Source organism: Seriola dumerili, unplaced genomic scaffold, assembly GCF_002260705.1.
Source record: "Seriola dumerili isolate Sdu_G_001 unplaced genomic scaffold, Sdu_1.0 BDQW01000191.1, whole genome shotgun sequence".
Classification (NCBI taxonomy): Eukaryota; Metazoa; Chordata; class Actinopteri; order Carangiformes; family Carangidae; genus Seriola; species Seriola dumerili.
This window is the reverse complement of record NW_019174446.1, coordinates 6553799-6578949: the sequence shown is the minus strand read 5'-3', so window position 1 is coordinate 6578949 and position 25151 is coordinate 6553799. Positions and strand designations below refer to the sequence as shown.

The 25151-nt window shown below is 42.5% G+C and overlaps 3 protein-coding genes across 4 annotated transcripts; 2 read left to right on the top strand and 1 right to left on the bottom strand.

Annotated features, from left to right (window-relative positions):
• Positions 1–6: 6 nt before the first annotated feature.
• On the bottom strand, positions 7–4768 carry LOC111227683 (PRELI domain containing protein 3A-like). Of its 2 annotated transcripts, XM_022753313.1 has the most exons (7): positions 4424–4768; positions 3807–3975; positions 3373–3462; positions 3033–3103; positions 2684–2786; positions 2405–2481; positions 7–2252 (listed from the first exon to the last, which is right to left on the bottom strand). In XM_022753313.1, exons 1-6 carry the CDS (start codon positions 4453–4455, stop codon positions 2410–2412), a joined length of 537 nt encoding a protein of 178 aa, XP_022609034.1. In that variant the 5' UTR covers positions 4456–4768; the 3' UTR covers positions 7–2252; positions 2405–2409. The 2 variants fall into 2 exon arrangements, with proteins under 2 accessions (XP_022609034.1, XP_022609035.1); XM_022753314.1 differs by lacking the exon at positions 2405–2481.
• A 917-nt stretch (positions 4769–5685) lies between these two features.
• Positions 5686–11992, top strand: LOC111227693 (elongation of very long chain fatty acids protein 4-like). The gene is made up of 7 exons (XM_022753330.1): positions 5686–5934; positions 6924–7006; positions 7658–7845; positions 8102–8182; positions 8698–8869; positions 9485–9612; positions 9778–11992. Exons 2-7 carry the CDS (start codon positions 6940–6942, stop codon positions 10099–10101), a joined length of 960 nt encoding a protein of 319 aa, XP_022609051.1. The 5' UTR covers positions 5686–5934; positions 6924–6939; the 3' UTR covers positions 10102–11992.
• A 7125-nt stretch (positions 11993–19117) lies between these two features.
• On the top strand, positions 19118–23979 carry soga3 (SOGA family member 3; the record flags this gene model as incomplete). Its single annotated transcript, XM_022753596.1, has 10 exons — positions 19118–19711; positions 19937–20161; positions 20258–20416; positions 21029–21100; positions 21435–21759; positions 21957–22105; positions 22510–22579; positions 22783–23329; positions 23480–23609; positions 23761–23979. Coding segments are annotated over 10 exons (2382 nt in total), but the record flags the coding sequence as incomplete, so codon positions are not given.
• Positions 23980–25151: the final 1172 nt, after the last annotated feature.

The window sequence follows — 25151 nt, the reverse complement described above, 5'->3', positions numbered from 1 at the left end:
ATGCTGTTTTTTTTTTTTTTAACATCACCAAGAGTGGTATTTAAGATCTGAGGCTCTGGTACCAAAGTCTGAAACATCGTATTTTTCTGTAGCCTCCTGCATGATTTTTTTTTTTTTTTTTTTTTAAACACACAACTGATTGTGTTTTTGTATTTATTTATTGAGATTCTGGCAAGTGGCTCAGCTTGCACTATTGGGTTTGAAGAAAGGCTGTGTGACCCAGATTTTCCTCTATCACTGCTTAGACAGTGAGGAATGATGTACATGCTATGCAATGCGTTTTGTTTATGTTCTGTTGAATAAATAAACAAAAATAACCATACATGTAGCCTTAATTAGATTTTTCTCAGCACACTGAACCAGTATATAGAAAATTGTTAAAAGAGCTGAAACTGAAATGGGCCTCCTGCTGGAGGTGAACGGGAACAGCCCTTTGGTTCTCCTGTTGCTAACAGCAAATGTGTGCTCTCTGCTGGACAAATGATGAACTGCAACGTAGTGATTAAACAATTTAGAAAGAAGGTGCTTGGCATCATCAGGACAACAAACTGTCTGTGTGAGATGTTTTCTCTGCCTCTGAGTTTCCATCGATATTCACACCTGAGTGTTTCTTACTGGAACAGAAAAATGAAACTACGCTTAGATGATGAAACACTGAACTGAGACTCAAAAAAAACAAAGGGAATTCTTAACAGGAAAGCATCTCAGCCTACTCGAACAATGGTGGGGGAAATGCTCAAGGCACTAAGTAACTATGAGAGCAAGCAGATCTCTCCGGTGTCTTTTCACTAAAAGGACCCTGGGATATTAGTCTTAATTAGGCAGGCCTGCTGTATAATAACACAAGGGTTATTAGACAGTGAACAACAACAAACACAGTGTTCACGTCATCAATTTCTAAAATGAAATTTTCTCAAACAATTGTTTTAATTGTTGTAGTAGGACAACAGTTGAAGTTAAAACAGAATTTAAAAAGCAAATGAAACATTTTTACATGACACTGACAATATAAACAATGTAATGATTCACTGCTTGTTATGCAATGTATTTAAATAAATAATATTTATACAAATATTATGTAAATATTATTCATTTTGACCAAGAAAAATGAATTAGCACGTAAGTCATGGTGTGCATCTTTCACTGCAGCATTGAGTACAGTACTGGCCTGCTCCTCAGGGGCAAACAGGTAGTATTTACGGAATAGTTTGACATTAGGAAGCATGATGCGTAGGACTGGCATAGACATAACACTGCCAAAGCAATAATACACAGGCATCGATTTAAGGCCATACGAATAGGTAATTCTGCCCACAGAGAGAGTCCATCCATCATTTTACTACACTGGCATCTTCATCTTCCTCATTAGTCCAATTACCAATCTGCCGGCTTAAGGCGATACTGCCTATCAATTTTACATCAAAAAGGTGCCAGTGTATTGATGCTTTGACAGCAAAAACACAAGGCAATATTAATGGTACATTCCCATCTTTTTTCTGATATAAACAATATAATTTTTTAGATAATTAGAGCTAGCTGCCTGGCTAACTAGCTACCACACTGCCCATTTTTCTCTAATCCCCCCCCCCCCCTTCCTTCCTTCCCTTCCTTGTACTACTATCATGCAAACATATCATCTACAGTTTGTGCCTCTTGAAACACATAATAAGCACCAGTATCAACTCTGACCTTAACTGCTAGTATTGGAGTCTCCAGTGTGTGACATTACAGATGAATTACATCAGGAAAAATAAAGTTATGAAGTTTGTTGCATATCATATTGTTTTCAAAAGATTGTGCGTGTCTCCCTCTTGCATCCTTCCTTGAGTATCTTTTTAAACTGAAGCTATGACATGAGATCAAAGTATATGTGGAGTTGTAATATAATATTCAAACCAGTGGAGTTTGGTATGCTCATAAATGACTTTTTAAAACCATGTGGCGATTTAGCAGGAGAGTATGTTCAACACAATGCCTTAATTAGAACTGTTAATGGGTTAATGAGCCTTTAAATCCGACTATAACACGCTTTCGCTCCTTTTAACCATTCAGCTTTGGCAACATTTCACCGTCTGTCTGAGCTTCCAGTGCATGTAGTCTAGAGGTGAGAGAGGGAGGCTGTGGGGGTGAAAATCCACAACAGCTCCCACACAGTTCAAGTCCCAACTGCAGAGGATCCCGAGATGCTGAAGTTCCCCGGTGGTTTATGAGGTGTAGCCGGGGAAAGTCGTCGAGACTGTGGAACTGCAGCCCTGTGTGCGCAAACATATGAGCGCTGAGCATCGTGTGACACGTATACTAATGTAACACTTCTTGTTGCAGCTTTGAGGGTGAGAAAAGTAGCATGCTTGTAATAATCTGGTAAGACTGGAGGACAAAGTTGCAAAGGAAAGCAAAGAGTTACCAGAGTTAGTAAATGTCACAGAGAGGTACGTTCTCTCTTTCAGAGTTCTGAATAATCCACTCAATAGCATCCCAGCCCTACAGATTCACAGAGAGACAGAAGATTAAAGAAGAGCCGAACACACAGACAGGTGAACAACTGGCCCTGGAACAGTCCCAGTTAGATGGCATGCAAAGGAATCATCAGCAATACCTTTATCGCTTGAACCAGAATTCAGATTACATGCAAAAGATGAAACAACTGTATAGATAGAAATGTGCTGTTGTTATTTTCTCTTACCTTCCTGGCATTAGCTGACATTCTCCTGGCCATCATCCCCTCCAGGTAACTGCTTAGACTGACTCCCTTGACTGTAATGATGGCCTCCTGGGTCAGGACGGTACTGAGGGGCGAGTGAGGGAGGTGACAGAGAGAGAGAGAGAGAGAGAGGGAACATGAATACTGTAAGACATTAATAAACAGTTTAACATTGTGTACTTGCAAGAACACGATGTCTAGCTCATTCTGTTTCCTGTTTTTGGTGTGTGCACTGTTACATTCTGAAACTAGACTAAGTATGCATGCACTACAGCCAGAAGTACTCTCAGAAATTAAATGCAAAGTGAATTCAATTGTACAGTGTACTTACACCTCAGGGTTGTCTGGGTGTGGCCTGTAAAGAAGTCTCTCATCCACTGATATGAGGTTGGTGAGAGTAATCTGGAAGACAAAACAGATTAAGCTTTCCTTCCTTTATCAGTTATTAACAGGATGCAATATCTATTACAATGTACTATGGTATTTCCTGTATATTCTTTTTAATCTGAAATATCCACTTCATAGTCTGAACACTTGTGCAATTGTTTATGAACATTTTAAGACACTGTTTTACATTATGCTGTATTCTCATTTTGCAGTGTGCACAAACTGTCTAAATACACTGTGTAACCAGTGTTAAGTCAGTGCTGATGGGCTCAGTGCAAACTCACATTTGTTGAACACAACTCCATCTTTTTCTCCTCAGGGTCGACTATGGAGTGTTCCTTCACATAGGTCTGCGTATGGTTGGTCCCTAGTATCTGCAAACACAATAATACACAGTATGTACAGTGAAATCATCCTGAATATAATTTGCCGTGTGTACGTGCATGAAACTGATTTTACAGGAGCCACTTCTAGGAGCTGTTGATGGTCTCTACAGCACTGACTGTGCTCACTCCAGATGAATGGAGTCAGACTACTCTTAATTCAACTAATGAACTGTTGGAGCCTCATCACAGAGCCTGCAGGCCCTTGAGCATCATTTGGAAACTCAGATCTTTATCTTCTCCATGTATACATGCATGCACCTGTGTGCCTCTGAGCATGCATGCATGTGTATGTCTATACATCTAAAGTGTGTGTCTGTGTGTTGATGGCTGACCGCTCGTACGATCCCTGGTAGGCCCCACTCTGTGCTCAGGAGTCTGTGGCTGTGCAAACGTCCCTCAGCGTCCAGGCCGCGGTCCAGCACGTCCACCCCGACCACGTTAGGATTCATGGGGTTGGGGTACTTCCTCATGGCAGCCTTGATCACTGTCTCCCACGGGTAACTGCACACAATCCAGCACAAAATAACATGAATGGGAAGAAACATATACACTGACAAAGACATTATAGGTTTCATCATCTCCTTATGAAATGAAGTGCACATGGTTGTTGAAGTCAGGGTCTAATCAAGCAAACAAACTTTCCTGTAGAGTTTCTCTACAACAAAACTGACTGAGGCTGTGTTGATGGGTTTGTACTGGGGTTTACTGATATAAGACACCTGACAGTTCACTGACTCCTGGTGTTAAATGCTCATAGTGACTCACCATCACTCGGTGGAATCATAATAAAGAATATGTGGAATTTATTGGCCACAATCATAAAGTCATACGCGTCAGAGTTTTATGCTCCAGTTTAAACTCAGATAACAAGGTCGACCTAGCCTGCAACTACAGATCAGTTCACCCTGCGTTACCAATCATTGCAACAATAATGACCAGTGTGACCGACCTGAAAACATGTTCCGTGCTCCAAATCTTCATTTTTTCCCCCAAAACACAGTCTTGACCTTTTCGCTGAAAACCCCTCCGTCGTCCGAAACTATACCTCACCGGACCATTTTCTTATGAGGAACTAGCTGCACTGATCAGAGAGCAGGGCCTGTGATGGAAGCTCACGACCATCAGTGAAGTGAGTCCCAGGAGCGCTTTATTTCAACCTCGCGTAAGCACTGCGCCAAATGCTCTGACTGACCCGACAGTGTCGCAGGACTAAGAGACAGAAAACATATGGTCTACGGTTTGCAATAACAAATAGCTCGTATATGCAAAGGACAAGAGGGAAGCCGGTGCAACCGCGGAGCCACCGAGTGTCTAGTTAGACGGAGTGAGAGACAGGATTGTGGTCAGGAATTTCAAAATAAAATGCTTTTGATGATCCGTCATGATAGCGGATTATGTTTTATCGACATCACCTCAGCTTTATCCTGCCAGATGTTGTTTTAGAAACATTATACAGAACGAGGCGATTACAAAAACATTAAGAAGTGGCTCGTCCTGTGCGATACAAATAGTTTCAGTCACACTTTTGAATAACTGGGGATCAAAATAACTTTAATAATACACAATACTAATAAAGAAATCCACTGACATTTGGTCAGTCATTTCATAGTTTTCCTTCATTACTATCCATTAGCCACTTTTATCATAAGACCTTGTAGCAGTGTGATGCAATAGACTATGTTATCGTGTATCTCTTTTACAGCGAAACGGACTCACTTTTGATGTGTTAATTCCACTAGGAACTTTTCTGCAACCAACAGTTGTTTTTTGTCGACAGTCAGACAGTTTAACTTTGAAGGTAAAGCCACTGCTTTTTCCGTCTTACTCTGGTTGCGTCCTGCTGACTTGACGAAACTGATGTAGACCTGCTGCTGCAGCTGCCTCCATTTGTACGCATGCGCATAGCATCTTTCCATCTTTCCCGACAAGTGGCACCTACAGGAGTGGAGCTGCATCAAGCTGCACAGAGACAGTCAGCGTCAGACAGGATATACAGTAATAAACATTTCAAATAAAAGCGTGAAGTGCAACTAAAAATATAATAGGCTACAAATATGAAGGCTATGATTATGTAGCTTTGAAATTCATCATTTTCTAGGATATTTTCACATTTTTACCCTAAGGACATAAAAAAAAAAATAAATAAAATTGTCGACGTTTTATTGTGAAAGTCTCACCGGAAGTGGATTGTGAATTCTGGCTGTCTTGACGCTGGCGCTGTGGAGATCGGAGGAGAAAATCATTGAAGCGGACGCGCAGCGGAGGCTAGTGAGGTCTCTGAACGGGAAATTCATGCCATCGCCGTATAGGCTACTCAACGGCCCGTTTATTTCACTGTGGACACGAAACAATTAATCAGATCATAGAAAACGCGACCAGCTGATTACAAGGCGGAGTAACGCACACTTCATGGCCTTGCAGTGAATGTCATAAAAGAGGGATTTTTTAAGCACCGGCACGGTAAGGTAACAAGCATCTTCATTCGCACGGAGCAGAGGGCGAGACCGATGTATATATGATGGTCTGCTGTGTGTTTGCTGTGTGCAGCCTTGATTTCGACTCTGTTGTGGACAGTAATCGTCTTGTTTATCTAAGATGGAAACAGCTCAGAGGTTCTGAAAAATCATATTGGTTATAGGACTGCATGCAGCCTACTTGAAGGCCGAACTGCATGCCGCAGAATGCAAAAATGTTATACGGTGAAAAGCTTGAATTATACATATATTAGGCCAAGCCTCTAAATATACAACATGATGTTAAATGTGTATTTTAATCTGTTCTGAATGGTTTATTCTCAGAGCAGGTTGTAGGTACGGAGAGCGAGTGCAGGGCTATGGCAGATGCTGCAGCAGCGCTTGATCCGCTTCAGGCTGGAGATAGAGGGAGAGGGGGTGGGGGAGGTGGGGGGGGGCGTCATCTTTTTAGGATCATTAAATCACTGTGTGTCTGACCGAGCTCTCCGCTACTTATCAGCCGATGCGTCAGTCTGGCTCTATAGGAGATGGCCCATTTCAATGTAAAAGTGGGGCACGAGGCAATCCCTCTCATTATTAAGTGCCAACGCCAGGTCGGCCGGTGGTCGCGCTGAAGCCAAAAATCTGCTGACACATGCGCTCTGCCGGCTGGTGCTCCCAGCCTTTGTGCGCAATGAAACCTATAGCCCATCTATCAGGGCCTCATGGGTCCACACACTCCTGTAGGCTTAGAGCCGGCCTCCAGCTTCCTTTAACGATTCACAGTATTTAAGGTTGAATTATTTCATAATAATCTACAAAATGAAATTATTATTATTATATTCCAGTTTAAAGAGAAAAGCACAGTTAGAGTTACATTATGAATTATTGATCTCTTGGAGGATGGCATCACTCTGACTCAGTGGAATCAGTTTTATCCATCAAAAGCTGAGATTTGAAAGGCCTCTGTTTTCACATCTCTCTTTTCGATTTCAGCTCCACAGCCACAGCCATGGAGATTGTCACACATTTAATAAATGACACCATAGAGTTCTACAAATGGACCCTAACTATTGCAGGTAATATTCTTGTTTTTTCCTGTCTGCGAGTCAGTGTAAGAAATCTCTTTTACAAATATGTTGCTTTACAAGTGACCAAACACATTTTCATGTGTGCACTTGTATACAGCACATATACATCTACAGGTATGTTGTCTGTAATGCGTCAGTATAGAATGAGTCAGTAAAGGGATGGTGCTTCAGTGTGAATTTATGATAGGATGAGTCAAAGTTGCACCATATAGTTGAAGAATATATTTGTGTCTGTGTGTGTGTGTGCCTGCTCATAAAGTGACTTAAAATATATTGCAATATATTGATTTTTTAAATTGGTGTTTTGTCCTGTCGTTCTCCTTCATCTGTACCTCTGCCCTAACTGAGCTGGAATCAGAAGGTGAATGAATGAAGACTGCTGTGGGGATGACTGCACTAGACAATAAACAATACTGTACTTGAGAACTATAATCGACATTCACATTTAAGAGTATCACATGCATCAAACTGCCCTCCAGACAGGTCACCTTGGGACAAAATCCATCATCTGCATTCCTGCTCAACACTTGCTTGACCTGCTCTCCTCTTAAAATAAACTGGCACTGAACCCACACTGTGGCAATATAATACAAACATTAAGAATAGTTATGTAACGCTGTGAGAACATGTTTTCCACAGACAAGCGAGTGGAGAAATGGCCTCTGATGGACAACCCCCTGCCCACACTGGCCATCAGCACCTCCTACCTGCTCTTCCTCTGGCTGGGGCCCAAATACATGAAGAACAGAGAGCCCTTCCAGCTCCGCAAAACCCTCATTGTCTACAACTTCAGCATGGTCTTCCTCAACTTCTTCATCTTTAAAGAGGTTAGTTGTAGTTAGGGAATAAGCTCAGTGTCCCGCTGCATGTGTGAAATAGTAGTGTAGTCAATCTTATCCCAACTATCCGCCCAGATGAATATGTTACAGTCGCAGTTTCACCCCCTGGGTTTAGACTAAACTTATTACAGTGTATTCAGCCTGCACTCCACCTCTCTTCCCCTCTGTGTCTCCTCTCACTCTGTGTCTCTGCCTTTGTTCATTTATATCAATCACTCAATAGAGACGTTCTCTTGTCCTCTAGCTGTTTATGGCAGCACGGGCCGCAAGCTACAGTTACATTTGTCAACCGGTGGACTATTCGGACGACCCCAATGAAGTCAGGGTGAGTGTTTGGAGCTGCGGACACTCGCACCTAACTCCACTAACATGTTTCACAGACTGATGGTGATCTCACTTCACTGTAGAGCTCTACTGTACCCAGATGAATAAGAAACTCCTTGTCAGTGTGCCAGTGAAGCTTCACTGTGGTTTCACTCAGTGGTTTTAGAAACACGATCACCCTCCACTCATTTGGACCCTGGTCCTGTTATCAGAAACAGAGCGAGCTGGAGGAGGGATCGTGGAGGGTGTTCAGTTACACCTTCCTTCCTGTTGCTCCATGACGTAGTTCCACACCACAGAGTCGTTTGGTCTCAGGTGACCCTGAGCTTGAGATGTTGCAGAATAGATTAGATGAAGGAAATGCAAATATGTGTGGAATTCAGTTTAATCGATACAGCTTTATATTAGATTGAGTCCAAATGAAGTACTGCTCTCCTCTAACTGTCTGTGTTTCCCTGTTTGTGTCAATTTCCTGCCTCCTCCTTCAACATGTTTCTCATGTCCTGTCTGAGACAGGTGGCGGGAGCTCTGTGGTGGTATTTCATCTCTAAAGGCATCGAGTACCTGGACACAGTGTTTTTTATCCTGAGGAAAAAATTCAACCAGGTTACCTTCCTGCATGTCTACCACCACTGCACCATGTTCACGCTCTGGTGGATCGGCATCAAATGGGTGGCAGGAGGACAGTGTGAGTAGCTTGTGCTACATTGAATATCAAGACCATGCTTTGTGCTTATTGCTGTCTATAAAATGCTATATTATAAAATCTTGAAATCAAAATTCTCCCAGCCAATTAAATACTAATCGCCTACATATAGGCCTACTGTAATTCACACAATTTTCCAAAGTGCATCATAAGTTGTAGGAATGTTAGCATGTTAGCATGTTTCACTAATTATCACTAAACACAAATTGCAGCTGATGCTGACGTGTCATTAAGTTAGCAGGTATTTGTTCATAAATATTAATATAATTAATATAGTATAGTATTATAGATATTGGTCAAATTTAGATTTTGACCTGGTGATGATGCTAGATGAAAAGTTAGGACATCGCTACATTTTGTAAAGACATTGATGCCAGCTAAAAAGTAATTAGGATTTATCCTCTTGAACAAAGCGGTGGCCCACTGACCGACATTTCCATCCCTCCAGCCATGTCTGCGAATTATTGTCTTTTTAATGGAAAAAGTAGAATAAGAGGTTCAGAGCAAACAGATTTGAGACTTGTGAGATTTGTGTGTTCTAGCTTTACAGTTGGCATGACAATATTAATCTTTGGTTTTATTTTCTTGTATTTGCAGCATTCTTTGGTGCACACATGAATGCAATGATCCATGTCTTGATGTATCTGTATTATGGCCTGGCCTCCTGCGGACCTAAGATCCAAAAGTATCTGTGGTGGAAGAAGTATCTGACCATCATCCAGATGGTAAGACGTTTCCACTGTGGCTAACTTTCCATCACGTATATACATTTACAGTAACACACTGTGGAAGGTTAATCTTACTGAAGTAATGAATCTGTCACGAACTTGAAAAGCTGTGAAACCACGATGGAAAGATCCATAATGTGACTTTCTCTCTGTGTGTCTCAGATTCAGTTCCACGTCACCATCGGCCACACGGCCCTGTCCCTCTACGTCAACTGCGACTTCCCTCACTGGATGCACTACTCCCTCATCTGCTACGCCATCACCTTCATCATCCTCTTCGGCAACTTCTACTACCAGACCTACCGCCGGCAGCAGCCCAGACGCGACGCCTCCTCCTCCTCCAAAGCAGGCAAGGCCCTCTCTAACGGGACCCTCAATGGGCTCAGCAAGGCAGCCAATGGAGCAGTGGCGATGGGGAGCAAAGAGGAGAAGCCCCAGGAGAACTCTGGGAGGAGAAAGAGGAAAGGAAGAGCTAAAAGAGATTAGAGGAAGCGGAGTGAGAGAGGTTGAGGTGAGATAGGGCCTTGCTTTGGGTTCTCAGTTGCTAGTGCTAAAACATGAAAGACTTAATTTGAGGACAATATAGATGAATGGATATGTTAAGGTGTGATGTGTTTATTTAAGCCATGATCTGAGTGTTGTAGATACAATCTGAGACAGGCCTGTGTTGAGAGAGGATCGTTGTGTTAGTGAGAGGTGTCAAAGGTCGCACCTAAGCTGACCGTTATCACAAATAACCCAAAATACAGTAGTGTCTGGTACGGGATAGAACTTAGTATTCCTTCTCTTTAATGTGGTGCCGAGTACTGAAGACATGGCTCAAAAAGAGCGACTTCCAGCGACTAAAAAGCAAGCCTGAAAAGGAAACATCAAACACAGAGTTTAGCAGGCCCATATGACATGCTGGGAATGCCACACTAAATGCTCCTCAGCTGCTTGAAAAAGATTATGTACCATCATTATTAGAGATCACTGCTGTACTGAGACAGGAATACACATCATAACACATGCACAAACATGTCAGTTTATATTTGAGCTCATTATTTTTCGTTGTCCACTTTTACTGATATAAAACAGATGATAATGTACAGTATCATGTCATATTTGTCCGCATCTCCTTCAAGCTATTATTGATGTTACATAAAAGAGATTTAAGTTTACAGTACATGTCTACTGACACCTCTGCAGTTATCCACTTATTTTTGAACATTTTTTCTTCTTATTTATTCAGAGTCAAGGACTCTCACTTTTGAGCTGTCATCCATTAGCGCACAGTTACATTCTAAAGAAGGAAAATAAATCGGTGTCCAGAGATAAGATGTACATAGAAAAAGAAAAAATAGATTTCTAACCCTTTGAGGCCGGGATGAGGTTGTTTCATCGCTGTTTAAAAATGGAATAATCATCAACTGTTGCTCACAGTAGGTTAAGATTTAGATTTTCTATTTCTGTATGCAAGCATAACCCCTTTTATATATCCCTACTTGTATGTAATGTGATGAAATATAATGAATACTATCCAGAGAAATGATGAATCTGATGATTATCTCAATGTCTCCCACTTTTGACAGAGAAGCTGGTGGAGTTTTGTCTTTGCAGATGTTTACCTGTCTTTTTATATCCTCTCTGATGTCGTTGTTTGTCTTACTCGCTGGTGAAAATGTTGTGTGCCGAACAAAGAAGCGGTGTGTGGGAATCTGGGTTCCCTTTGTATTTGCGGAGAATTCAGAACAAGCTTATAGCCAGTTTTGATTATAAGTTAACAAAACCTATTTTCTTCCAATATTCAATCAAATATCTTTTTTGTGTCTAAGTTTTCTGGCTCAATCCATTTCCTGAGCTGGCTTGAATGTAAATTTATCAGGGGAAAAATTTGCATTGAAAAAGATTAGAGATGGTTATGAATTCTTTACAAAACGAGCTGGTGAACCTCTATAGTGACTGTGTATGTTATACCACTATGAAGAATAACTTTGCTCTGCCTGTAGTATATAGAGTATAAATCAATGGTCGGCTCTATATCAGCAAATCCAGCTTTATGTCATCCATCAACCAATGCATTTTGATGTTATTTATTGGTTTGTTCTATTTATTTTATGTAAATACCAGTTTCCATCTAGCTGAGAGTGCTCGTCTGTGTATTTGTGTTCTTTTTGTGTTGTACATATTACATTGTGATATTTTGTACAATGCGCATTTGGGAATGTTCCCAGCTTGTTAGCTTGGACATTTTTACGCCCACATTGCTTCTGTGTGTGAGTTTTTTTTTTTAAGTATCATAACTTCGAACTCTCTTCAAATTAAATTAAACTGTATGCCTGTTCAAATGTTGGCTGCCTTTTTCACTTGATTTAACTTCATACTTCATACTGTAATAAATGTCATGACTCCTTAACAAGGATATAAATTATTTTACATTCTCTGTGGATCAAGACTGTGTTTTTACATGAATGACATTTGTGGCTTGACCACTATTGATAACAGAAGTGCAGAGTAGGTTTCCAACACTAGAGGGCAACATGGTCTCATTTTAGTAAATGAGCATAGTAGTTATTATTATATAGTAATTATTATACAGTAAGCTCACTGTGTTTCAAACGATTTGAACCGTACACTGTAGTTATGGAAATGACCTCTTCTCAAGAGCTTCATCAAGGTTTATAACATAAATAGTAACAATATTATCATCCAAAGGTTTTAATGGACATCTGTGAAGTTTTCGGGTCAGTTCCTGGTTAGCAGTTTGGTATTGTGTTGAGATCAAAACTCATTTCCCCCTGGCACTGCCAAGTATGGGGCGGCCTTCACACGCTGTTTCTTTGCCTTTCATTATCTGTAAAATGGGGTGAAACCCAGTGTTGGAAAGTAACTAAGTATAATTACTCAAGCGCTCCAAGTCAGTTAAAAGATATTTAATTGAGTTTTTCTTTTCTGCTACTTTATACTTGGACTCTGACATTGAAATATTGTGCTTTTCACTCCACAACATTTATCCGGAAAATACCTGGAATATGATCGATCAATATGACATGATGTATTGTCATAGATTAAACACCTCATTACATACGGAGTTATTCAAATGAGCTTGACCAACTATAAAACACTGCTCACATGTTAATGCACCAGCAGTAATAATCAAATAACACAACACATATATAATATTTCAGCACTCTGAAAATGGACATTTCGCATAATTAGAGCTTTTACTTTTGATACTTGAAGTACATTTAGCTAAGAGTTACGTACAACAATACTTTGTCCTAAATAAGATTTTGAATGCAGGATTTTTACTTGTAGTAGAGAGTTTTTTTACATTGTGGTATTGCTACTTAAAAAAATCGGAATAAATACAGATTTAGGTGTGAAATTTTCATAGTATTGTTGCAATTCAACCTCATTTTTATGCTTTTCAATTCACCGTTTTCGTCAGCCTATCAAAAGTGCTAAATTAACAATATCAATGTTACATTTTTAAATCCACTTCAGTCTATGCGTATAGCAAATAAGCATCAAAGGGAGGAGTGCAGGAGTATAAGGGGTGGTTCCAGTACAGGGTGGGGTCATGTCTGTCACATGTTGCTTGTCTGATACACACACAAAAGAAAAACTGTTCCAAAGGTAAATCTCTGGAAACCTGTTTGGTATCCAAAAAGAAAACCTCTCAAAACTGAATTCATAGCACTACTCATCCCTGTCGAATTCTCTTCCCATTTTGACGAGTTCAGACAAAGGTTTCCATGGTAACTGTACACAGCAGCTGTCTGACCCCCATACCCCGTCATCCTCCCAAACCCCTCCCACCCCCACTCACTCATCCCCCTCCCCCTGCCTCTTCTTCGTCTTGAATCAGCTGGGGTCCATGTGGGAAACAGCAGAAGCGCAATAAACTATTAAACAGGGCTTTAGTGCTTATGTGTGTGTGTGTGTCTATGTGAATGTATGAGTGGGTGGATTAGTGTGTGGAGGTTTCAATTATGCGTGTGTGTTTGCTTGTGTAATAGGTGGACCGATTGAGAAACACATTTGTGTGTGTGTGCAATCCCCCCGCAGAGTTTATGAGTGGGAGGCATCCACCAGCTGAGGGGTATTACATGGATGATGTTTGTGTTATTCCTCAACCCAGGGCAATAATTTCACAACTCGGTAACAGAATACCGTAACATCATCAACAACCTTTCTCTTGGAAGGTGGCCCCATATCCTTACAACTGTCTCACCCCTCTCCTCACTGTCTCCTCTGGTGGACAGACGCATGTCTAGAGCAGAAAAGCTCTGAGAGGGAGGAGTCTGCAGGACAAATGATTTACTGCTGCTGATGAATCGCAAGCTGTGAAATAAGACTCAAACATCTGCAGCAGAATACAGTTGGTATTCTGTATAAATCTCAAAAACATGTCTGACATTTTGGCCAAACGTTTCGATTTTTCATTGGCACTCAAATGCCTTGCAGCTCTTTTTAAACAATAAGCCCTTATACGTCTTTTATGATAGACAACGTGGCAGATTTCTGCTCATCATCCTTAGTATTGTAGCTTAAGAATGCCAGTTGATGTGTTTTGTGTTGGTGTTAACTCTAATTAGTGTAATCTCATTAATGTGTAGCTTTTCAGATTCATGTCTAATGCTTTCATTCAAACGTCAGCCTTGATTAGAAACGAAATGACCTTCCTCTCTTCTGTATCTCCACACACCACATGAGAAGAGGATAAAGACTAAATACAAAGTCACAGCCAGACATACAGAATGTACATATGTTTGTGTAAGGAATACAATACACCACTGCCAGCACTAAGATGATTACCTCAGCATCTATACTATATGTCAGTTTGAATATGTGTCTGTATCTGTGCAGAACCGCCTCCTTCAGTCAAATCCCCTGTGGATTTCACAGCAAAGTAACAATTTTCCTGCCTGTCAGAGGCTCACTTGATATCTGGAGCACAACAACTGAGGCCAGAGACAGGCGTGCTTTTAAATGTCTCATGGGAGAAACGTACTGCACCAATGAGGCACTTGCTTCACACAGCCCTTCACTAGTTACCTGTCAGGATATGCACGTAAAGAATGATGATTTTTTATTATCTCCTCCATGGTATGTGATCACTTCAGGAACGATCAGTAATAAATCATGAAATAATGAAATTTACTATATATGCCTCTTCTTATCCACTTCTTGTATTTCTTTACATTATATTTCTTTGAGTGTATTATAAGACAAAATCTATTGTATAGTTTAGCCACTTTGGTCACAGTCACACCAATTCATAGCTGTTATGCTAATGTATATGCAAAAAGGATTAATTGAGGCAAAAATGTCACATATGGCATGTTAAGCGACACTAAACATTACCATCTAAAAATATGAAACCCAACACAGAAACTACAGCATGACACAGCAGATTGTTCCTGATAATATTCAACACTGACAAATACGCCACCCGGGATCCCCGTCTACACATAATGTTACTGTGATGATCCGGGGTATGGGTGTTCGTGAATAATAGAGAACGTGAGAATGAGAGAGAGCCTCGTGTGTGTGAAATGAATGAGGGTGTTATTTTTAGACAAGTGTTCATCTGGGCCTCGCTCGCTCTCTCTCTCTCTCTCACTCCCTCATAGCCTGTCCTCGTAGCTATACTCTTGTGCTCTCACCAGTGCGTGGTGTGGGATATAGAACTGGGAAGTGAAAAGCAGATTTACTACGCAAGAATATGGACAAATAAGAAAAAGAAAACACACAACAGTGACATCATCACTGCAGAAAATGTCCATCTTAACAAGTCACTCAGGCTCATGCTGAGTCTTAAACAGTCATTGCTCCTGATGGGATGAAATAGAATGAGTAAACTACTGCAGAAAGTATTTGAACAAACAGTCAGGATGGTGATTCAGTCCAGTAAAAATGACATTGAACATTCTCATCCAAAGTGATTAACACTATAAACAGGTTTAATTTACACTGCTTTAAGATGTAAAATGTCCAACTATTACATATATTCACTATGTGGTGATTTAATATTTCCCAGAGATGAAGAAAGTTGTATTTTTTCAGTGACACTTTTTCAGTCAAACATCACCTTTTGTTTTACTTTAGACAAAGCAGAATCAGTAATTTTGTCAGGCACATGGGAGCCTCCATAATGCAGACATCTGTCACTTAAATGCAAGCCAATGATTGAATAGTCCTGGGGCAGAAAGAGAGGATAGGTGGGGGAAGTGATGAATGTGTTTGTGTGTGTGTGTGTGTGTGTGTGTGTGTGTGTGTGTGTCTGTCACAGTGAAAGGGAGTGCAAGATCCAGACATCTGTTATCCTATTCAGAGAAAATGGATCATCATTATTGCCCAAAGCGGGCTGTTTGGCCCTGCTACATCTTGTCTGGCAATTAAACTGTGATTACAATAGCCTTATTTCTGAACGGATCAAGACATAGTGTTGTAAGAACCTGTTGTGACAGAAGCAAATGTATTGCACAGAGGTAGGAGCCTAAGAGCTGTGGTTACTGAAGTCTAGAAGCCAAAATCCCTGCCATAAAACTTTTAGAGCAGAGCAAATCCACAGGACTTCCTGCAAACTTACTTGTTATTTTACTCACACAGGGATGATGCATACAACATCAGTCCACCTTCTTTGCGGGGTGTATCTTCTGAACCACTTCAGATACTGTGTGTGTGTGTGTGGTGTGTGTGTGTGTGTGTGTGTGTGTGTGTGTGTGTGTGTGTGTGTGTGTGTGTGTGTGTGTTATGAGCTACTGGAGAAGGGCCAAAATTTTTAAACTCCAAATGACTGGTTGGATGGTTCTGACCCTGTGCAATATAATGCAATCAAAGATGCCTTGACTTTATGAAGAGCCCAGTAGAATCGGGGCCAGTTTCCAAACAGAATAAATGATCCTCAGTAACTAGTTCCAATGGAAACACATGCACACACACACACACACACACACACAAACACACACACATGAACCTGTTTTCAAACCAAATCCTTTCTAATTTCACATTTCCATTTCCTGACAACAGACACAGATTCAAACAAATTCTGGGAGAAATTAGTTAGCAGGCAGAACTCCAAATGAAATGTATTTATCCCCTGACAACATTAAGCACTGTGAGGCCTATTCTTCCCTCTCCAGACACTAAATTGTTTGACAAATGTTTTTGGGGCATTTGTGGAAGAATTTTGTGCTCCAGCTGCTTCAGTTTGGGGCTGTGTGTGCGAGAAAGAAAGATGGCGCTGGCCAAGCAACAATAATACTGGAGCTACCAACCTTTTCAATGTTTTGAAGCGGAGCCATGCAGCTTTCAAGCAAGAACCTCTGTGACCACACTGCATATTTCACTGAAATCCAAGCCACAAAAGGATGAGTCATTTCTGATGATTGAACCAAAGTCAAATAATTGTCCAAATATGTGCAAATAACATGCCACATTTCAGCCTTTTAATGTGTGCTTGATTTGAGTTTGTCAAATATCTGAATAGCCTCTTACGGTGTGTTAAAACAAAGACAAGCAGGAAGTGTACCACAGGGCCATGCATTATTGTAAACTTTAAATGGTGACGAAAGCTACTGTAAGTAACTGTACTTCCTCTATGAGCTGAAAGTCTCTTGACAAATATGCTGCACTTTCTCTGGTTCAACGACAGCTGTTGAATAATGTTCATTAGACATGGTCTCAGCCATATTGTCTTCCTGGCATGAAGTGCATGTGCATGCATGTGCCAATGGTAAGAACTGCTCATTATAAAGTATTGGAACAGTCCCATTCTCTGTAGTGTTCAATTCAAGTCCAAATACTCAAGGTCAGTTCAAATGGCTAAATACAAGGTGAGTTTAAAGTAGCAATAGCTACATCCAATCACTATTGAGAGAGAGAGAGAGAGAGAGAGAGAGAGAGAGAGAGAGAGAGAGAGTTAGACGAGAGAGAGAGACCGTTAGAGAGAGAGAGAGAGAGTTAGAGAAAGAGAGAGAGAGAGAGGACAGAGTGCATCCTGTCTTCTTCCAATGAGAGCAGCCTGCTGCGCGCAGCTTCGTTTCCGTGCAGCCCCGTCCCTCCCTCCCTGGCGATGATGTAATGTCATGAATATTGAAACAGGTTGCTTGGTGGTCGGGAGGCGCTAGAGTCAGCATCCCTTCTGCCTCCCCATCACCACCACCCTTCAGCATCCGACAAAAACAGCCAGCAAAGGTAAGAAATTCATTTGAAGCTTTCCAGGTTATAATCCCTTTTCTCCTGAGCACACAGGCGTTTGTTTTCAGTTAATGTGACAAGTGTAACCCGTGAGAAGGACAAACGAGAGACTGTGGTCCACATTCTGTTCTCTACTGTCAGGCCTTCAAGGTGGGTTGATTTACTGTTGCTGCTTCTTGTTGTTTATATGTAGCCAGAAAACACTCCGGGCAGTAAAGGAGTCTACACTGAGCTGTTTCCTTGTTTAGTCTAATTTAAAATTCTCCATTGAATCAGCACGGAGTGAGAGAGTGTGGCTGTCGATTCTCCGCTTTTCAAACCAAAGAGACAAAAGAGAGAATAAATAAACTGTGCCACCTGTGCAGTAGGTCAAAGAAATGTTTTTCCCGTCGCTTCGGACACTTTTATGGATGCAACCTGCCTCCATCCACAATGAGTCATCGGGCTTGTTGGAAATGAGGAGTCAGATGATGGCTGACAGGAAGCGGCTCTCTCACTACTCTTATAATCCTGGAAGTAGCTCATCTAGTATCAAGAGACTGGATCATCCTTTGTCTCTACTGGGCAGGTGGAGGATCAGATCAGAGGCCACTCAGAACCTGCTCACTGTCAACGGAACAAGCAGCGCGGTTTAATTGGCTGGCTGCTGCTTCAGGTTATACAGCCACTGACATTGGCTTCTCTCCCTCTCTCTCTCTCTCTCTCTCTCTCTCTCTCTCTCTCCCTCTTTCTCTCTCTCTCTCTCTAGTCCATTGCCCTCTGGGCAGCGCACATGACACTAATGTGGATTGTCTAATTGCCCGAGCTGCAGCTGATCTCAAACACATCTCATCAAACAGGGGCTGGATGGCCGACTGCATAATCACGTAGCCCTACCTGTCTGTGGGTGCTTTCCACTCCCACTAGCCTAATTACCCAAAAAGCTCCATGTAAAATGCGCGACGCGTCCTGGAGTCCATGTTTTATGGATAACCAGCCCATTCCCCATCTGTTTTCAGTAGGCTATATTCCAAGTGACAAACTTGGACTTTTTGGATGATAACCTTTTATTATTGAGAGATCATACCCATCTCTTATAGGCTTTAGGTCTGAAAAGGCAATTGTTTTCCAGCTACAGGGACACTGGTGAAGGGTATGGATGTTGCTGAGGATGAGCTGAGCCTTTGACACCATGATGAACCCATCCTCTGCCGACTCGTCTCGGCAGCCAGACAATAGCAGCCGAAAGCAGCAGCGGTCGTCGTCTCCGGCTGGGCTCAAAGACAGCGGATCTAAAGCTACACAGAAGGGCAGCAACTCGTCAAAGCTCATCACGTCAAAGCAGGGAGGAGGTGGTGGAGGAGGAGGGGGAGGGAGAAGCAGCCGAGGTCATTCTCCCGTTTCCACAGGCAGGGAGCGGCAGGCCGGAGGCGCTCCTGCCACCAGAGGCGCGGCTGCTGTCCAGGCTACTGGTGCTGAAAACCCGACCCAAAGCAGGCCCGCGGCGGCGGCGACACCAGAAGACTCGCCCCGCCTTGCCGCCGATGCCCCCTCACCCTCCAGAGCAGATCCTAACCGCGTCGTCTCCGACCAGCCCTGCGCATCCAAATCCCCCAAACTGAGGAGCAAAAATCCGAGAGGAGGGGAGGCCGTTGCGGCGACGAGCGGCAACAAGAAGAGCTCCAAAGGCACAGTAGGCTGCGGGCCTGGTTTCTGGAAGGAGGGATGCTTGCAATCCGAGCTCATACAGTTTCACTTGAATAAGAGCTTGGGGAAGAAAGGGACAAAGATGCAGGCGAAATCAGCGTCTCCGCCCGCCTCAGAGCCGGAGCTGTCCCCCGAGCCCGACAGTCCACAGCCGGCTCCACAGCCAGACCAGAGACTGCAGGACGAGATAGAGAAGCTGGAGGATGAAAATGAGGATCTTAAGGTAAACAGATTACATATTACAAGTCTGACAAATTCAATTTCCTAATTAGAGCTTGCATATGTGAGCGTGCGCAATAGTCGCACCTGTTGTATTTGCATACAGGCTGCACAATGACTGCTGCACATAGCTTCAGGTTTTGTTTCGATCAAGGTGTTTTTAAAACGCTATGACCAATTTCCCCACGGTGGGATTTAATTATTTTCATTATCCTCCGTGTTTTGTTAGACTGAAATCGAGGAGATGCGGGCAGAGATGGATGAGATGCGGGACACCTTCTATGAGGAGGACGCCTGCCAGCTGCAGGACATGCGCAGAGAGCTGGAGAGAGCCAACAAAAACTGCCGGATCCTCCAATACCGACTTAAGAAGGCCGAGAGGAAGAGGCTCCGGTTTACAGAAAGTGGCCAGGTGGATGGAGAGCTGCTCAGAAGTCTGGAGCAAGACCTGAAGGTAAGTCTGCGGAAGGCTGAGCATCATTCTGTTGTATTCTATATTCATGATAAATAACAACTTCTATCTCTCCTTCTGTCTGTGTCCCTCTCCCAGGTGGCCAAGGATGTGTCAGTGCGCCTGCACCATGAGCTGGAGAATGTGGAGGAGAAGAGGACAAAGACAGAGGAGGAGAATGAGAAGCTGAGGCAGCAGCTGATAGAAGTGGAGGTCACCAAGCAGGCCCTGCAGAACGAGCTGGAGAAAGCCAAAGAGGTGAGGGGTGGTGGTGTGCACTGGTTTGTGTCACCTCTCCGTGCCTGGGTGCTTGGATAGTGTAAATAGTTGTCTGAACCATTGCAAATGTTAGGTTTCTTTCTAAACTGTGTTTTTGAAAGCTACTGTGTTATTGTAGATGATTGTTTGTGAAGACTTAAGAGAGTTAAAGTTGAATACAGCATATATACAGTCCGGTTTGGAAAATCGAATTAGTTTAAAAGAGAAAATATTTCCCAAAGCCATAAATAATGCTGGTTAATCAGTGTCCACTACACCAGCAGAGTCTTGTTAACTGTCAGTGGAGCAGCTCCCACTGTCCCGCCGCACAGTAACATAACAGATTTATGACTTATGATTTGTGAGTTGCTCAGTCTTACACACAAACAATAATCTACAAATACAAGTTTTGTGGGTGTTTTTTTTACTCGCACTCAGAGCACCATGATCTGAGTTTGAACATTTTACCAGAAATGTTCTTGAGGGTGACATCAAGCGGTCCTGTTTTTCCATTACTGAGCCTTGAGTGTTCCATAAATCTGGATGATATCACTGGCTTCAGTGAGAAAACAGTGAGCTGCTGCTGCTGATGTAACCACTGTTTCCCTGCAGCTCTCACTGAAGAGAAAAGGAAGTAAGGATGGACAGAAAGCAGAGAGAAAGACTCCACAGACCCCAGTCGAGGTGAGTCAGCATTTACCTTATTAGATTATAAAACTGTTAGCTACAACAGAGATGGTTAATAATAAAAGTTGTTCTCCAATGCACTTTCCAAATTAAAACAACATGGAATATGCAGAATGAAGCATCAAAGAGTCATAATTTGAAGTGAGTGAAGGTAATATTAAAGAAAAACATGACCATCAGGTCATTACAATATATGACGAGGCAATGAAACATTTCTCAGTAATGTCAATTTTTAAGGACACTACCAAACTACTTACGCCAGAAAAACTACATTGTTAGTATTGCCCATGTTCATTTCAGCAAATAAGTAAACTCTCTTCACTGTTCATAGGAAGAAAATGAGGATCTGAAATGCCAACTGGCCTTCATCAAGGAGGAAGCCATCTTGATGAGGAAAAAGATGGCAAAGATCGACAAGGAAAAGGACCGACTGGAGCAGGAGCTGCAGAAGTACCGCTCCTTCTACGGGGACGTGGACAGCCCTCTGCCTAAAGGTGAGGCTGGGGGGCCTCCAACCACTCGCGAATCAGAGCTGAAGCTCCGCTTGCGCCTGGTGGAGGAGGAGGCGAATATCTTGGGGAGGAAGATTGTGGAGCTGGAGGTGGAGAACAGGGGACTGAAGGCAGAGCTGGACGACATGAGGGAGGACAGGTACTGTGAATTCAATCATCAGATTCTTGATGGTTAAAACAGTTTTTGTTTGAAATGTAGTCACAGTTGTTTTGGAAAGGAAAAAGCATTTGGGAGAATAAAATCTGTCATTTGTGACAAGGAAAAAAGAAATGAGGGGGCAAGAAACTAAACTTGACTATCATCAATGCGTTTCTCCCCTCCTCGTCTAGTATGGCGGCAGCAGGAGTGGACGGCTCTGGCAGTGGAGGGCAACAGTGCAGGGAGCAGGGCGAGGCCCTGTCAGAGCTGAGGCAGCAGCTTCAGCTGGTGGAGGATGAGGCAGAACTTCTTCGCAGGAATTTAGCAGATGTGGAAGAAGAGAACAAAAAGGTAGGTCGTTTAGTTGCACTCAAAAAAGGCCAGATTTCCTCAACAGGCCCATTGCATTGGTGTCAATATCCAAAGACAAAACAACTGCACATACATTAATTGCTTCATTAAATATGATTGTACAGGAATAGTCTACTTTAGTTTCTCCATCTGGGACTGCTATCTAGCTTTCTGGCTTTCTGATATTATTAGGCAGCACAATGCTGCTGTAATTTCAGTGACGTAAGATGTCATTTTTAGGTGTCTCCTCTTTTCTGTGAATCTTTTGCTATTGTTAGTATCATCAATGACTTTCAGGGCTTTTATGAAAACGAGCTGTTATCTAAGCCTCACACAAGTGTGTGAACTGAACATGCACACAATACCAAACACAGATGGGAATAACATTCAGTTTTTTTCTTAAGGTGACAAATGAACTCAATAAACTGAAGTACAAGGCTGGATCCCATGAAGCTGGATCAAGACATGGAGGAGGTTGGTTTGTTTTTCATTTTCCACTGTCTTTCAATGTGCCATCGTTGCAGGAGATGGTACAACTGCACTGCAGAACAAGGAGTATCTTCTTCTCTTCTCTTTCAGCTTAATATATCAGTTTCATTAAGCCTCCAGGATCTGCACATTAAAGTCTCATTTACAGAAGTGTTCCACTTTTCATTGTTACCTTGTTTCAATCCCAGGAGGAGCTGACCCCGCTAAAGTGGAGGCCCTCCAGGAGGAGCTGAAAGCAGCGCGTCTGCAGATCAATGAACTGAGCGGCAAAGTCATGCAGCTCCAGTACGAGAACCGTGTGCTGCTCTCCAACATGCAGCGCTATGACCTGGCCTCCCACCTGGGCATCCGTGGCAGCCCGCGGGACAGTGACGCAGAGAGCGACGGAGGACGGGACGATGACACCCCCTCGGCCTCAGCTTCCTCCCCTCGCCTCCTCCCGCCCCACCGCAAGCGTGAGGGCCCTATTGGAGGGGAAAGTGACTCAGATGAGGTGAGGAACATCCGCTGCCTCACCCCAACACGCTCCCTTTACTCACCTGTGGACAGCCGTTTTTTATCCAGAAGCCTGAAGGACCGACAGCAGATGATAGACATCCGCATAGAGGCGGAGAGGCTGGGTCGGACCATCGACAGGCTCATCGCTGACACCAGCACTATCATCGCTGAGGCCCGAGTATACGTCACCAACGGAGAGCTGTTTGCCAGGCTGGATGAGGATGAAGAAGGTGGCAGGTAATAAAGAAATCAAAAACAGCCCACCCTTCTTTGTAACTACAGTTGTAGTGCAGTGGACTGTCGCTGTTTTGTGAAAACAGTTTGCATGATTTTTGGTGTTATTAAATCATTAATTCAGACCAAACATTCTCTATCTGTGCTCACCAGGATCAGAGAGCACGAGCTGCTGTATCGCATCAATGCCCAGATGAAAGCCTTCAGGAAGGAGCTGCAGACCTTCATAGACCGGCTGGATGTCCCCAAGCAGGAGGATAAACAGTCAGAGGAGCCGCTGTCTGTAAGCTGATGCAAAAATATACAAATGGATTGTACATGACTTCAATGACTGATGATTAGTGATTTTTGTCTTGTCTAATATACACTTATCTAACTTATCAATCTGCCTCTCACTTCCTCTTACCCCCTTTTTCATTATGTCATCCATCAAGATGTTTCAGCCCATTATTTTGCTGATCCTCATTCTTGTTCTGTTTTCCTCACTCTCTTATGCCACCATCTTTAAATTGGTATTCCTTTTCACCCTGTTCTTTGTTCTGTGAAGCACACACCCAGTATCATATTATGTTTTTCGTTATTTTTTTTATTTTTTGACTTATTCATTAATTTCAGTACTGTTATGTTGAACACATCACATGTCACAAGGTCACTCAAGGTACAGGACATTATCATTTTCCACGTATGACCCAAGCCACACATGTACTCAGATGCTTTCAGCGTTTACTGGAGAGGGAACACCGTGCAGCGACAGTGGAGTATTAGGTGAGTATGTCGTTAAATTGGATGTGAGTACTGAGCTCTTTGCAGACAATCTAAGTTCTAAATGCTACAGTCTCAAAGGCCCTACACACCCACATAGGTGTTTTCACTTAGTGTGCTAAATTAGAGGCTTCTCAGGACTGTGTGTGTGTACTGACTATGTTTGATTGACATCTGTCTCACTTTCCTGTTAGTTTATACTATTTTCACTCTTACTAGTGATTAGTTCAGTCCAGTTTCAATATGAGCAGATGTCTAATGAGCCACAATAACTGAAAACACCTGTGTGGGTGGGAAGGGCCTTTAAGTAGATTTAAAAATGTTACCATTGTAAGTGCTAAGAATCTGTAATATTGCTAACAGATACAAATATCTAGTTAAAAAGCAGGTATTTGTGGCTTGTGCACCATATTCTTGTTTATTTATCAGGTGACGTTTTGAATGGCCAAAGGTCAAAATATTTACCAACTCAACTATTAACCTACTTTGTATTTATGAGGTTTTCACATGACAGCAGCAGTAAACAGGTCTGTGTGCATTGTAAATACTGTTTGTGTCATGACTGTTGGGGCAATGCACACACACTTAATAATAACACTGATACCCATACACTCGCACACTGTCTGATATTGCAAGCATAGGGCCTATGTCTCTTGCAAGTTCTTCTTAGGCAATTAAACTGTCTGAGCCATGATAAGATGTCAGCATGTCAAATCATCCAGATGTCCATGGGAAATATGATAGGAGCAATGGCATTTTACCCACATTTGGATTTTGGTTGTGTGACATTCAGAAGTGTGTAACATTGCCCTTGGGTGGGTCTTAAACTCAAGCCACAAATGTGCTGATGTTGGATCAGTTTAACCCAACGGATCTGACCACCAGGATGGAGGCGGAACCGGTCCACTTCTTTCATCCCACCGGTGGGATGTTTTACGTCACATATTAGGGCCAGCTGTGGAGAGAGAGAGAGAGAAAGAGAGAGAGAGAGAGAGAGAGAGAGAGAGAGAGAGAGAGGGGTTTTATTCCCGTTAATGAAAGCATCATTTCAGCTGTAGGCTGT

Excerpts from the sequence above, each read along its gene's own strand:
- LOC111227683 (XM_022753313.1), bottom strand. The coding sequence starts at position 4,455 with ATGAAGATTTGGAGCACGGAACATGTTTTCAG. Across the intron at positions 3,976-4,423 it reads AGCACGGAACATGTTTTCAG|TTACCCGTGGGAGACAGTGA; the intron begins GTCGGTCACACT and ends GATTGTGTGCAG. Across the intron at positions 3,463-3,806 it reads TACCAGGGATCGTACGAGCG|ATACTAGGGACCAACCATAC; the intron begins GTCAGCCATCAA and ends TTGTGTTTGCAG.
- LOC111227693 (XM_022753330.1), top strand. The coding sequence starts at position 6,940 with ATGGAGATTGTCACACATTTAATAAATGACACCATAGAGTTCTACAAA. Across the intron at positions 7,846-8,101 it reads ACTTCTTCATCTTTAAAGAG|CTGTTTATGGCAGCACGGGC; the intron begins GTTAGTTGTAGT and ends CTTGTCCTCTAG. Across the intron at positions 8,183-8,697 it reads ACGACCCCAATGAAGTCAGG|GTGGCGGGAGCTCTGTGGTG; the intron begins GTGAGTGTTTGG and ends TGTCTGAGACAG.